We start from the raw sequence: 12,172 nt of genomic DNA, 5'->3' as shown, positions 1-12,172 counted from the left end.
AATTAGCCCTCTTAGCAAGGACGAACTTTACTCATTGTCTGCGTAGTCCAGCTCTTTTTCTCGCATTCGGGAACTCGTGGGTACTACATTGCGACAAATGGCTATTTATAGACCACATAGCAGGACAGGTTTGAACCATTTTAGCGATTTTTTGATAAAACGCGAACGCAACTCTCTCGTCGATAAACAACGATTGCACCTGCCTGGACCTTTTGTTTCCTTGTTATGACGTCTCCGCCCCATTCGGCTGTTTCCGGAATACTTTCGGAAATGTTCGTAATTTTGAATCTATTTTCAATAATTGCTCATGAATGCGATTTATTTTTTTGTTAACTTTATTAATATTTGTTATCTTGCCACCTAACGGTTCTATTGATATCTCACAGCCCCTTAGTGTTTTAAGACCCTTTAAAGCTGCTGATACAGAATGGGGACTTCAGTATTTCATTTACTGTTTTGAACTGTTAACTTGATACTGAAATAGTAGTTTATTTAAGCCTGAGAGGCAAATTTTTTTGTAATCAATAATCGATTTATAATCGAATCGTAGCCTCTGAATCGTAATCGAATCGTTAGGTGCCCCAAGATTCCCACCTCTAGTAGTAATGCTTTACATTTACTCCGTTACGTTTACTTGAGTAACTTTTTGAGAAAAATGTACTTGAGTAGATTTACCACGCAATACTTTTTATTTTTACTTGAGTAGATTTGTGAAGAAGAAATACTACTTTTACTCCCCTTCTTCCCGCTGCACTAGAGTCATACTTTTCCTCTTCATTCTACATATTGACTTTATTTTTGCCAGAGATGCCTACAGTGGCTGTCTGTTTCACCAATTAGATGTAACAATAACCATAATTACACCAATCAGAGGTAACAATGTTTTTCTTCACTCGAGGGCGCTCATGCTCTTTGGACAGGTGATGTTTCAAGTGTTGTTCTGGTTTGAATTCGATGGTTTTTATGTGTCATCTTTTTGGCCTAATATGGTCATATAATAGGTTATAGTACAATATGATAATAACAGTTCATATAGAAGAAGTTGTGTACAATTATTTTTAAAAATGACATTGTAAGCAGTTGCTCACAATGTTACTCATTACTTGAGTATTCTTTTCAACTAATACTTTTGTTGTACTTAAGTAAATTTTTGGATGACTAATTTTACTTGAGTAATATTATTTAGAAGTAAGGCTACTCTTACTTTAGTAACATTTTTTGGCTACTTTACCCACCTCTGGTCACTATACATTACAATAATCTATCTGTCATGCAGTGTTCTACTGTGCAGGCCGTAATACAGTAGCACATTCAATTAACTTCCGTCTGGAGGCGCAAGTGCGATCATGAAAAGTATTTTCGGGATCAAAAAGCGCCTGTCTCTTTAAGACCGGAAGTACAATTTGATGTCCATATAAGGCTTCTGTATTTCCCTGAGCTTTGACAGTTAAAACGTCATCAAAACAGACAATAAGCATGTCGGACTCCCTGGCCGCAGTCGCCGATGTAGAGATTGATCCGGAAGGAACCTTCAAGTATATTTTGGTCCGAGTGAACGTGAAAGGCGGCGACGTTTGCAAAGACATTGTCCGCGGTACAAAAAGTGCCGAGTATCACAGTAAGTTGACACTCATTTGCACTAGTGCAGACTACATGTGTCAAGCTTTTGCCTCTTTTCAGTTTTAAATTCACTGTTCAGTAGACTCTATCAGTACAGAACGCATTGAAAACAAAATGCGTACCCATTGTATTTAAAGACTAATGAATCAAATGAAACAACAGCTTATCTTTGAAAGCAGAACATAAATAAGAATGTCGTTTAGGAAATGAACGAGGCAGAAACATTCAACAGTTTAAATTGTACAAAGGATGATATGTATATATATATGTATATATATAGAGAGAGAGAGATTTGCAGAGACAATTTGAAACACGTGTCCGTTACCAGGGTAATAATTTTGGTAGTTTCCCTTGCAAAAGAAGTCGCCCAACGTGGGGCTCGAACCAACGACCCTGAGATTAAGAGTCTCATGCTCTACCGACTGAGCTAGCCGGGCGGGATAGCGGCCACTTGGACACGAATATCTATTTAAATAGATCCGGCGATCGGTGCTGCTAATTTGCTACAAAAGCTAAGGTAAATGACAGCATTTTTCTCAGGCTGCACAAAATGAAACTGATTTGGAGAATGACACCTATATACTAGATCGCAAAAACTACTATTCAATGTTCATTTAAAGAGTGTGCTATTTTGAGCCGGTATCTTTGGTTTGCCATGAATTATTTGCAGATCATATTTTTGAGAAGGTCAAGCCAGCTGTGGAGGCCTTGGGGATGGAGTGTCAATGCCTCGGTGGAGGGAAGATCGAGTACAAAAGTCAAGAGAAAAAAATAAGGGTGTTCGGAGAGTCCACTGTAAGCCATTTTCAATAAAAATTAGATTAGACTTACAATATTGTGCATTAAAAGTGTTTCGGGTTTAGGTTTACACTTTAGGTATTTTTTAATTAATGTCTTTCTATTGGAATCTGTTTCAAGAGCTGTATATAAAAATGCCTTTACAAAGGCTGTTTTTTCTAAGGATCAGTGTTGTTTTCGTCAACAATGACAATAACGAAAATATTGCATCAACCAACAATTTTTTTTCATGACGATGACAAGCTAAAAACGTAGCTTGAGAGACTAGACGAGACAAAAATGCGACATAGTTTCTGTCATGTGCACAATGCGTAACATTTTCACATTGTACGTGGAGTACGTCAGCTGGCATTGTAGCAGTGTTTGGGTCGTGTCACTCATGTGAGATGTGCTGCACTCTCCTCACTGCAGTTTAGGATGTGTCTAAAGCTTGGCTGCGCTCCATGTTGCTTGTTTGGAAACATGGTAAGATGTGTTTTTTCTTCGCAAGAGAGAATATGCAATGCTACTTAAGACTTTGAAGCTCTGTGCCCAGTGATCATCAGACGCTAAATGTAACTCTTAGCGTTAGCATAGCATTTGCATTAGCTTCAGAATGGCGAGCGTCCTTTTAAAACACTGGCGAGTCTAAAGCAGAGCCAAGTCCATCGCGCATATGTCGCGCCTGCGCCCTACGATTACTTACAAAAAATAGCGCACAAAATGGGGATTCGATTCCCAGTCGTGTCGCTCCATTTAATTGAGCAACTGTAACTACCAGAAAGTTATATAATGGTATATAAATAAAGACAGAACTGCAGCAATGAGAAGTCGGCAATCAGAAGCAGCCCGAAGGCATATTTATTCAACAAAGGCAAAACCGAGTAGCGATGGTGGCTCTGCAGATTTCCTGACTGTGCTGAAAGGCCGAGTAGGTTTGGTATTGCTGTGGAGAAAGTACAATACATAAGCCGCAAAGTTTGTCAGTAGAGTGGGCTGTACGTTACCATACATGGTTAGGTGAAGCCCTGGCATCGAATGACGTGCAGACCGGTCTCTTATAGTGGCAGACAGTTGATTGCAGAGTGGAGGCCAATGTGGAGATTGGTGACAGGAGGTGCAGGTGAAAATGACGGAACCGTAACACTTCTTAGTCTGGGGATAACAAAAAATAAATAAAAATGTAGCCTTCCATCAGGTAATACACTACTTCTTTTGTCCACAAGCACATCCAAAACCGACGCCCTTAAAATGGATCATCCCATCGATCGGGTCTCCTTTTGAATATTGGAGCCATCTCGAAGATATAAACTTGAGCAACACGTTAAAAACACATTATAAATTGGCATACAAAAAATGTTTTCATAATGAAAACACATGGTTAATGACCACGTTTGTAGCAAATAATACTTACACATTACCTCTGGGGTAGGAGTAAACTACATCTAAAAAAGGACTATTTAAAACAACAGGTCAGTAGCCAAACTCAAGCAAGTAAAAGAAAAAAACTTTTCAATGAGGCTACACAGAACATCAACATTGATTGTGGTTAGTTTCACTACGTTTACAGACTTAAAAAAAATACACTAAAAACACTGAGTACTTTTTGAAACAACAAGCTAGTAGCCTAACTCATAATTCAGTCGAGTAAAGAACATTCACTTGTTGGAACATCAAAAACATTGAATTGGGTTTATCTTACTACGTTTACCTTCTTAAAAAGTACAAAAACGCTGATTTTTTTTTTTTTTTAAATAACAGAGTAATAGCCTTAACTTCGAAATTAACTCACCAATTTTTTCAATTATTTCGTTGTTGGCCGTTGTAGGTTCACAATCCTCTTGTTCATATCAAGAGTGTGCTATTTTGACCCGGTATCTTCGGTGTGTTATGAATTATTTGCAGATCATATTTTTGAGAAGGTGAAGCCAGCCGTGGAGGCCTTGGGGATGGAGTGTCAATGCCTCGGTGGAGGGAAAATTGAGCACAACAGTCAAGAGAGAAAAATCAGGGTGTTCGGAGAGTCCACTGTAAGCCATTTTCAATTGAAATGAGATCAGACTTACAATATTGTGCATTAAAAGTGTTTTAGGTTTAGGTTTACACTTAAGGTATTTTTGAATTAATCCTTCTATTGGGATCTGTTTCAAGAGCTGTATATTTTTAAAAAATGCCCTTACAAAGGCTCAGTTTTTCTCAGGATCAGTGTTGTTTTCATCAACAATGATGATAACGAAAATATTTCATTAACGAACAATTTTTTTCATGACGATGACGTCACGATGACGAGCTAAAAACGTGGCTTGGGAGACTAGAACATAACGAAACAAATGCCAGTTTTGGTCTGACGAGACGACAAGACAAAAATGCGACATAGTGTCTGTCATATGTGCCCATTTCGTGACATTTTCAGCCGTAGCTGTGTTTGGGTCGTGTCACTCATGTGAGATGTTTTGCGCCTCTCCTCACCGCAGTTTAGGATATGTCTAAAGCTAGGCTACGCTCCATCTTGCTTGTTTGGAAACATGGTAAGATTTGTTTTCTAATCTTGGCAAGAGAGAATAAGCAATGCTGTTTAAGACTATAAAGGTCTGTGCCGAGTAATCATCAGACGCTAAATGTAGCTTCCACCATTTGCGTAGCATTCGCGTTAGCATTAGCTTCAGAATGGCAAGCATCCTCTTAGAACACTGGCCAGTCTAAAGCAGAGCAACTCGGCTTTTCTGGTCAGTAAATCCAGAGTAGAGCCAGTTGGTGAAATGGCATTTAGCTAGTAGCAATTACTGGGGAATACTGATTGCTTGACTAGACATCGTAGAGTCTGGCAACAACAACAAAAAATGGCAAAACCAAAAAAAAATCGCAGGCTTCCCAGTGTTAAACACACGAACATTTTTTTACATACAGTTCGTGGCTTCCTGGTGGGTTTAATTGAGAAAAATTCACAGTGATCCCTCGCTACTTCGCTACAGACGTTTAATGTTTGAAGTTCGGTTCTCTGGCAAAATCAAAGCGTCGCACGTGTCAATCATTGTTTAACTTGTTAAACAGTTGCTGCGGCAACTCATTGTGTGTAAATGAGCAGCGTGAGTGGATTTGAGTGGTCACATAATAAAGCCTAGCATTTTTCTGCTTTATTCTTGTTTAAAAATAATTCGGTGGGACAGTAGCATGTTTAAAACATCTGAAGTGCTTAAAAAACATTTATTGAAATATATTTTTTTATTAGACTTTGGGGGGAAACAAGAAAAAAAAAAAGTCTAATATATACTGTATATCTCTTTCCAATGCTAAATCTGAAGACACACACACACAAAAAAAATTCTTTTTTGAGGGGGGCTACTTCGCGGTTTTTCACTTATCGCGGCGGGTTCTGGTTCCCATTAACCGTCAAAATCGAGGAATCTCTGTACCTGCTGAGTGTGTATTATCATCACCAAGTTGGTATTGTCCTTGTAGATGCTACAATGTGCTTGTCTGTCTATGTTCATTCAAAATTGTTGGAAACCTTTACTTATTCTGGGACTAGAACCTTTGAATTTTACAGACGAAAACATTTTGAGTATCTATCGATTTAAACTTGACGGAAATTGTATGAGATTTCGTCGACTAAAACTAGACTAAGACAAACACATTTTGAAATGACGAATATATGACTCAGACTAAAAAGTATTTTGGTCCAAAAAGACTAAGACTAAAACAAAAATTAAAAGGGCTGGCAAAAACAACACTGCTCAGGATAATATATTACAGTAAATTACATCAACATTAGGACCTTAGCATTATTATCTTTGTAAAAGAAAATTTGTGATGCAATTGTACTTGATTAAGTCTGTAGAGTGCCTTGTCACGTCTCCGTTTGTCTTTTCAGGGTTTCGGCAAAGCAGATCATTCTGTGTCAGCAGAGAAATTGAAGAGCGTCTTCAGCGACTACGAGATCACCTGGAGTGATGACAAAAAATAAGATAATTTCTTTACATTTGCACTAATTAGAACACCGGAGTCAAATTCTATTCGTCTGTGTGCTTCATTCCTTGTAATGGAAAAAATTCACCAAACTGCATGTGTTATTGTTTTTCAAAGATTAGGAGGATGATTAAACCTTTATCAGGTTTAGAATGACTCGCTCATACTTTTGCTTTTAGGATAGGAGGAAGTGAGACATTTTGGAATCAGTCATACTTTGATTCAGAGGAAGGGTTTCATTTTTCTTCCCAGTCCTCAAAAGGAAAGAGAAGCTTTCACTTGTTATTGTGATTAAATGTTGACATTTCAGAGCTGTACGAGATTGAATTGTTGTTTATAATCTTGCTTGGCGGCTGACTAAATAGAAGCCAGGAAAGTGAAACTACAACTCTCTTTGAGCTGACTCCGTATTGAACAAATATTGACAGTCTGGAAATAGCTCTTTAAATTTATCTCAAGCCCCCCACCCACCCAAATCACAGGGGCAAGGAGAGCATTTAACCGTAAATGAAATAAACTTAAAATAACTATCCTACCGTGCATATAATTAAATAGATGGATGAATGTAATATACAAACCCACTTTTCTTTACGGTCATTTGTTTGAGCCTTAAAAAAAATGATTTCTTCGGCATTACAATATTGTGGCCAGTGAGTGTAATGCCCTTAAAGTGCAGCAGTAATCATGTTTATTTCATATTTCACGCGGTATTTTATGCTCCTGAATAAAATGTTTTAGCATCTATTTGAGACGTGCTAATGTTAGCCTCGCCATGTTAGCATTTCATTGAGCATATATTTTGTGTTTCTTTTTTATAGTTTCACTCCGATTCATTGTTGTCAGTGTGACTTTTTGGTCTGAAAGAGGTCAATAAAAGGAGCTTGGACGCTCACTTCCTGGCTCTTGAAAAGGAGTTTGGCTTGCTGTTTATCTATGTTAACACTTGGAAGCCTAACACATAAAGAGAACAGTACACGGACTGCTTGGATGTGTGTGGAAGCAATCGATATATATATGTTTTTGTTTTTTTTTTATCCCGCGCCATAAAAAACAAGTGACTTCCTGGATTGACAAAGAATGCGAATGTGACGTCAGCAGGCTAATCATCTTCAGTATACAGCCAATACTGTAGTTTGCAGAACGACTGAGGATTCAGCTGATTTTGCGGATTATTTCATTTATTTTTCGAATCATCCCAGCCTAATGTGCTGCAGGCTTTTGTTCCTGCACAACTGAGAGGGGTGTGAGCCTTTTTGGGTTTCAAAACGTTCCTGTTCACCGGGGATAATGGCCAAAGCAAGTCCGACAACTGTGGGACCAATGGACCGACGAGGAAGTGAGTAAGCTTCGTGTTTTATATTATGTCAAATACTGGAGTCATGGCACACGTTTTAATACAGAGGTGACTTACATTTTGTGGGTGACAATGCTGCTTGTCCACTGAGAAGGCCACCCGGCCGACGACCAGCGGCTTGTCACACACCATGGTCACTTCCACCCCCCGGTCCTATTTGCGGGCCCGCCGAGAATACGCTTTCCTTGGCTTGGCCGCAAGCAGCCCCCCGCTCCAAAGTCAGCCGGTTTGTCCGGCGGTCATTTCCCACCTGTGTCCCGGGGCAAACGAGCACTCCTGCCCACAGCAGGGGAAGGATGAGCCAAAACTTGCTCACCGCCGGGGGCTGCCCAATCGGTGAAGACAATCAACCCCGCCGCCGTGTGTGACAGAGTAGGGGTAGTTTTGTGTGATTTTTAATTTTCAAAAGGCAAGAATAAGACTTGGAAAAGCTCCTCGGTTCGGGTTAGCATGTCGGGTAGCTGTCACGCCTCCTGTTTTGTTTACGCTCTTTCCACCGTCTCCGAAGCCGGGGCAGGGAAATGACAAAAGCCGGACTAACTGCGGTGGCATAAAATACCATTCGGGAGAGGAAGAAGTTGGCAGTTTTGACCATTATGCAGTAATTTTGCACTGTCGTACTGAATAAATGCATTTTTAAATATTTTATATTCAATTTAGCACAAGACTGTTATTTGTCATGAGCATACAATTTATTTAGCAATTGGGGAAAAATACTTCCGATAAAAAGAAAATCCTGTAAAGATATTGCTGCTCTCTGTCACATTTTCCTCGTTCTGAATCTTCCCCCTCAATGGGCTGAATTCTAAATCAGATGAAATTGTGAACCTGCCGACGACGTCATCCAGTTGGGGACGCTTGAGTGCTATAATGACAGGCGGGGCTCGAAAGGCAGATTAAAAGACAAATTTCTTGTCATCTGCGCTTTGCCACATTGTTGTGTATAGTCGAATCGTCTCAGAACATGATTCTAACTCACATAATAATGCCTTTTAAGATTTTTTTTATGCTGTCACAGGCACCTTAAACTAATGGAATTTCTGAGTACATAATCACCACTACATCCTCTTCCTGGTGTTTTCGCGTATTGAGGTGAGAGAGTTCCAAAAGTTGTATGTTGGCACCTAATCACTGGAGCCATTTTTATCATCACCTTCATTGTTTTGGCATGAATCTTACTTGAAGAGGAATTGGAGGGGTCCTCAGCTTGAACAGAGGACCCAACATAGCATACTTGCAACATGGCCAATTACCCTGTGACCTTGCACTGAGGAAAACAAAAGGCTGCCTTCCTTCCAAGTCGCATCCTTAAACCGGAGCCGGTTTCCTGCGAACCGCTAAACTTTCCGTTACTCTCAAAGAGCAAGCAGGGAAAAGTCTTATCTGTGGGACTCTGCCCTTTTCGCGGAAATTTGCTCCAGTTTAGTGTCTGAAGGGAGGAATGCTGTCATACGGACAAGCCCACAACAGAAAATTAAAGTTTTGTTCCTTCAAATGGAAACCTTTAAGAATGACTTAAACTTAATTCGTGGAGTCTTAAAAAGGCTTAAATTATATTCAAATGATTGGATTATTTTTTTTAAATTTCTCCTAATATGTCATAAAAGGTCTAAAATATTACTGTGAAAGGTCTTAAAAATCTATTGACTTTTATTTACATGCATGAAATTCAGTCTCGCTTTCAAATGTTTTCATTTTTGGGGAGGCTATAACTTAACTACAAAGCAGAACTACCCTGTGCTGCCCGATCAGAATTTATCGAACACCCTTTCTGCATAAAATCACCATCAAATGTAATCTGATCTTTGTCAAAATCAAACAGATAAATAAACGGTGTATGCTTTAACTAAAACCACCCAAACATTTATAGGTTTTCATATTTTAATGAGGACAGTATGCAATCAATGACAGAAGGGGGGGAAATTAAGTAAGTGAAACATCACAGTTAATATTTTGTGGCCCCGCCTTTGGCAGCAATAACTTCAACCAGACGCTTCCTGTAGTTGCAGATCAGTCTGGCACATCGATCAGGACGAATCTTGGCCCATTTTCTCTACAAAATTGCTGTAGTTCAGTCAGATTCCTGGGATGTCTGGCATAAATCGCTGTCTTTAGGTCATGCCACAGCATCTCAATGGGGTTCAAGTCTGGAATTTGACTTAGCCACTCCAGAACTAGTATTTTGATCTTCTGAAGCAATTCTGGAGTTGATTTACTTGTGTGTTTTGGATCGTCTTGTTGCAGCATCCGACCTTTTTTTTTAGCTTCAACTGTCTGACAGATGGCCTCAGGTTTTCCTGCAAAACATCCTGATAAACTGAATTCATTCTTCCATTAATGACTGCAAAATGTCCAGGCCCTGAGTAAGCAAAACAGCCCCAAATCATCATGACCCCTCGACCATGCTTCACGGTGGGGATGAGGTGTTGATGTCGGTGAGCTCTTCGATTTTTCCTCTACACATGATGTTGTGTGTTACACTCAAACAATTCAACTTTGGTTTCATCAGTCCACAAAATATTTTGCCAAAACTTCTGTGGAGTGTTCAAGTGCCTTTTTGCGAACATTAAATGAGCAACAATGTTTGTTTGTTTTAAACAGCAGTGGCTTCTGTGGAGTCCTCCCATGAACACCATTCTTGGCTATAGTTTTACCCATAGTTGATGTGTGCACAGAGATATTGGACTGTACCAGTGATTTCTGTAAGTCTTTAGCAGACACTCTAGGGTTCTTTTTTACATCTCTGAGTATTCTGCACTGGACTCTTGGCGTCATCTTTGTTGGACGGCCACTCCTTGGGAGAGAAGCAAGAGTGCCAAACTCTCTCCATGTGTAGACAACTTCTCTGGCTGTCGAATGATGAACATCCAGACTTTTAGAGATGGTTTTGTATCCTTTCCCAGCTTTATACAAATTGAAGAATTATATTTCCATTTATTCACAATAATTATATATGGACATTGCATTCTCCAACTTAAGACCGTGTATGCCTTCGAGTAGCAGCACATCTGGAAAACATTAGCTATAGGGGTTCACAATGCACATTCCAAGGAACTTTACCCACCACCAAGTTAGAGAGAAAAGGACTTCAACCAGAGTGAGAAAAACACTTTTGTCTTGCGTGTCGTCCGGACCATGTCTCGTTTATTCTGTCTGTGTGTCTTTCAGTGTAAATTCTTTGTTCTTTTTCATTTCCGAATTCTATGTCATCATCTCCTGTTCTTTATAAGAATAAAACAACCTGTAACAAGGATAAATCGACTATTTTCCTTCAAAATCAACAATCCTTGATCGCAGGTCTTTAGACAGCTCTTTTGACCGAGCCATGATGCACATCAGACAGTGCTTCTCATCAAGACAATTCTTATCAGGTGTGTGTTTTATAGTGGGCAGGGCAGATTTAAACCACTCATCAGTGACTGGGCACACACTTGACTTAAATTGTTTGGTAAAAATTGGTTTCAATTGCTCTTTAAAGAGCATACGACTCGAGAAAAAAAGTCTTAAATGGTATTATTATGTGAATTAGAATCATATTTTGAGACGATTCGACTATATACAACAATTTAGCAAAGCACAGATGACGAGAAATTAGTCTTTTAATCTGCCGGTTAGCCACACCTACCATTATAGGGCTTTAGCGTCCCCAACAGGTGGATGACGTCAGCGGTAGACTGGGCTCATCGGTTTTACTTTTCAGCCCATTGAGGGGGAATTATTCAGAACGAGGAAAACGCGACGAAGAGAGCCGCAAAATGTCATTGTTTCAGTCTCTCTACTCCAATATTTTTACAGGATATTCTTTTTATCCAAGTATTTTTCCCCAATAGCTATATACTGTACTGGACTGTCTCAGAAAATTAGAATACACAATATTCTAATTTTTTGAGACAGTCCTGTGTATATATACAGGACTGTCTCAGGAAATTAGAACACACAATATTCTAATTTCCTGAGACAGTCAGAATATTGTGTATTCTAATTTTCTGAGACAGTCCAGTAAATGGCTTGAGAAGGACCAGTCAGCCCGTCAATGGGGAACTATTCACAACGAGGAAAACGCGACGAAGAGAGCGGCAAAATGTCATTGTTTCTGTCTCTTTACTTCAATATTTTTACAGGATATTCTTTTTATCCAAGTATTTTCCCCAATTGCTAAATAAATGGCATGGTCATGACAAATAACAGTCTTGTGCTGAATGGAATATGAAATAATAAAAATGCATTTATTCAGGACGACATGGCAAAATTACTCCATAATGGTCAAAACTGTCGACTTCACTTTTACTGTCGCACCTCCCGAACGATATTTTATGACACCTAAATCAGACATATGTCATTTCCCTTCCCCGGCTTCGGATAATGTAAACAAACCAGAAGGCGTGACAGCTAGCCGACATGCTAACCCGAACAGAGTGATGTTTCAAAGTCTTCGAAGCGGAAAATCACACATAA

The 12,172-nt window shown here is 39.4% G+C and overlaps 1 protein-coding gene and 1 non-coding gene across 3 annotated transcripts; one reads left to right on the top strand and one right to left on the bottom strand.

Moving 5' to 3' along the window:
* Window positions 1–1,407: 1,407 nt before the first annotated feature.
* On the top strand, window positions 1,408–11,549 carry si:dkey-51e6.1. Of its 2 annotated transcripts, none has more exons than XM_057841540.1 (3): window positions 1,408–1,618; window positions 2,291–2,415; window positions 6,269–11,549. In XM_057841540.1, the coding sequence occupies exons 1-3, from the start codon at window positions 1,477–1,479 to the stop codon at window positions 6,359–6,361; spliced, it is 360 nt and encodes a 119-aa protein (XP_057697523.1). In that variant the 5' UTR covers window positions 1,408–1,476; the 3' UTR covers window positions 6,362–11,549. The 2 variants fall into 2 exon arrangements, with proteins under 2 accessions (XP_057697523.1, XP_057697522.1); XM_057841539.1 differs by lacking the exon at window positions 2,291–2,415 and adding an exon at window positions 4,303–4,427 and having other exon boundaries at window positions 1,415–1,618.
* Window positions 1,985–2,057, bottom strand: trnak-cuu (transfer RNA lysine (anticodon CUU)). The gene has a single exon. It is a non-coding gene; the product is annotated as a tRNA-Lys (tRNA).
* Window positions 11,550–12,172: the final 623 nt, after the last annotated feature.

The sequence above is a fragment of the Corythoichthys intestinalis genome, chromosome 7 (assembly GCF_030265065.1).
Source record: "Corythoichthys intestinalis isolate RoL2023-P3 chromosome 7, ASM3026506v1, whole genome shotgun sequence".
Classification (NCBI taxonomy): Eukaryota; Metazoa; Chordata; class Actinopteri; order Syngnathiformes; family Syngnathidae; genus Corythoichthys; species Corythoichthys intestinalis.
The sequence above is the reverse complement of the archived record's forward strand: the minus strand, read 5'-3'. Positions and strand labels throughout refer to the sequence as shown.

Bases quoted from the DNA above. Each gene is read 5' to 3' on its own strand.
- si:dkey-51e6.1 (XM_057841540.1), top strand. From the start codon at position 1,477: ATGTCGGACTCCCTGGCCGCAGTCGCCGATGTAGAGATTGATCCGGAA. The intron at 1,619-2,290 runs GTAAGTTGACAC...AATTATTTGCAG, and splicing joins AAAAAGTGCCGAGTATCACA to ATCATATTTTTGAGAAGGTC. The intron at 2,416-6,268 runs GTAAGCCATTTT...TTGTCTTTTCAG, and splicing joins GGGTGTTCGGAGAGTCCACT to GGTTTCGGCAAAGCAGATCA.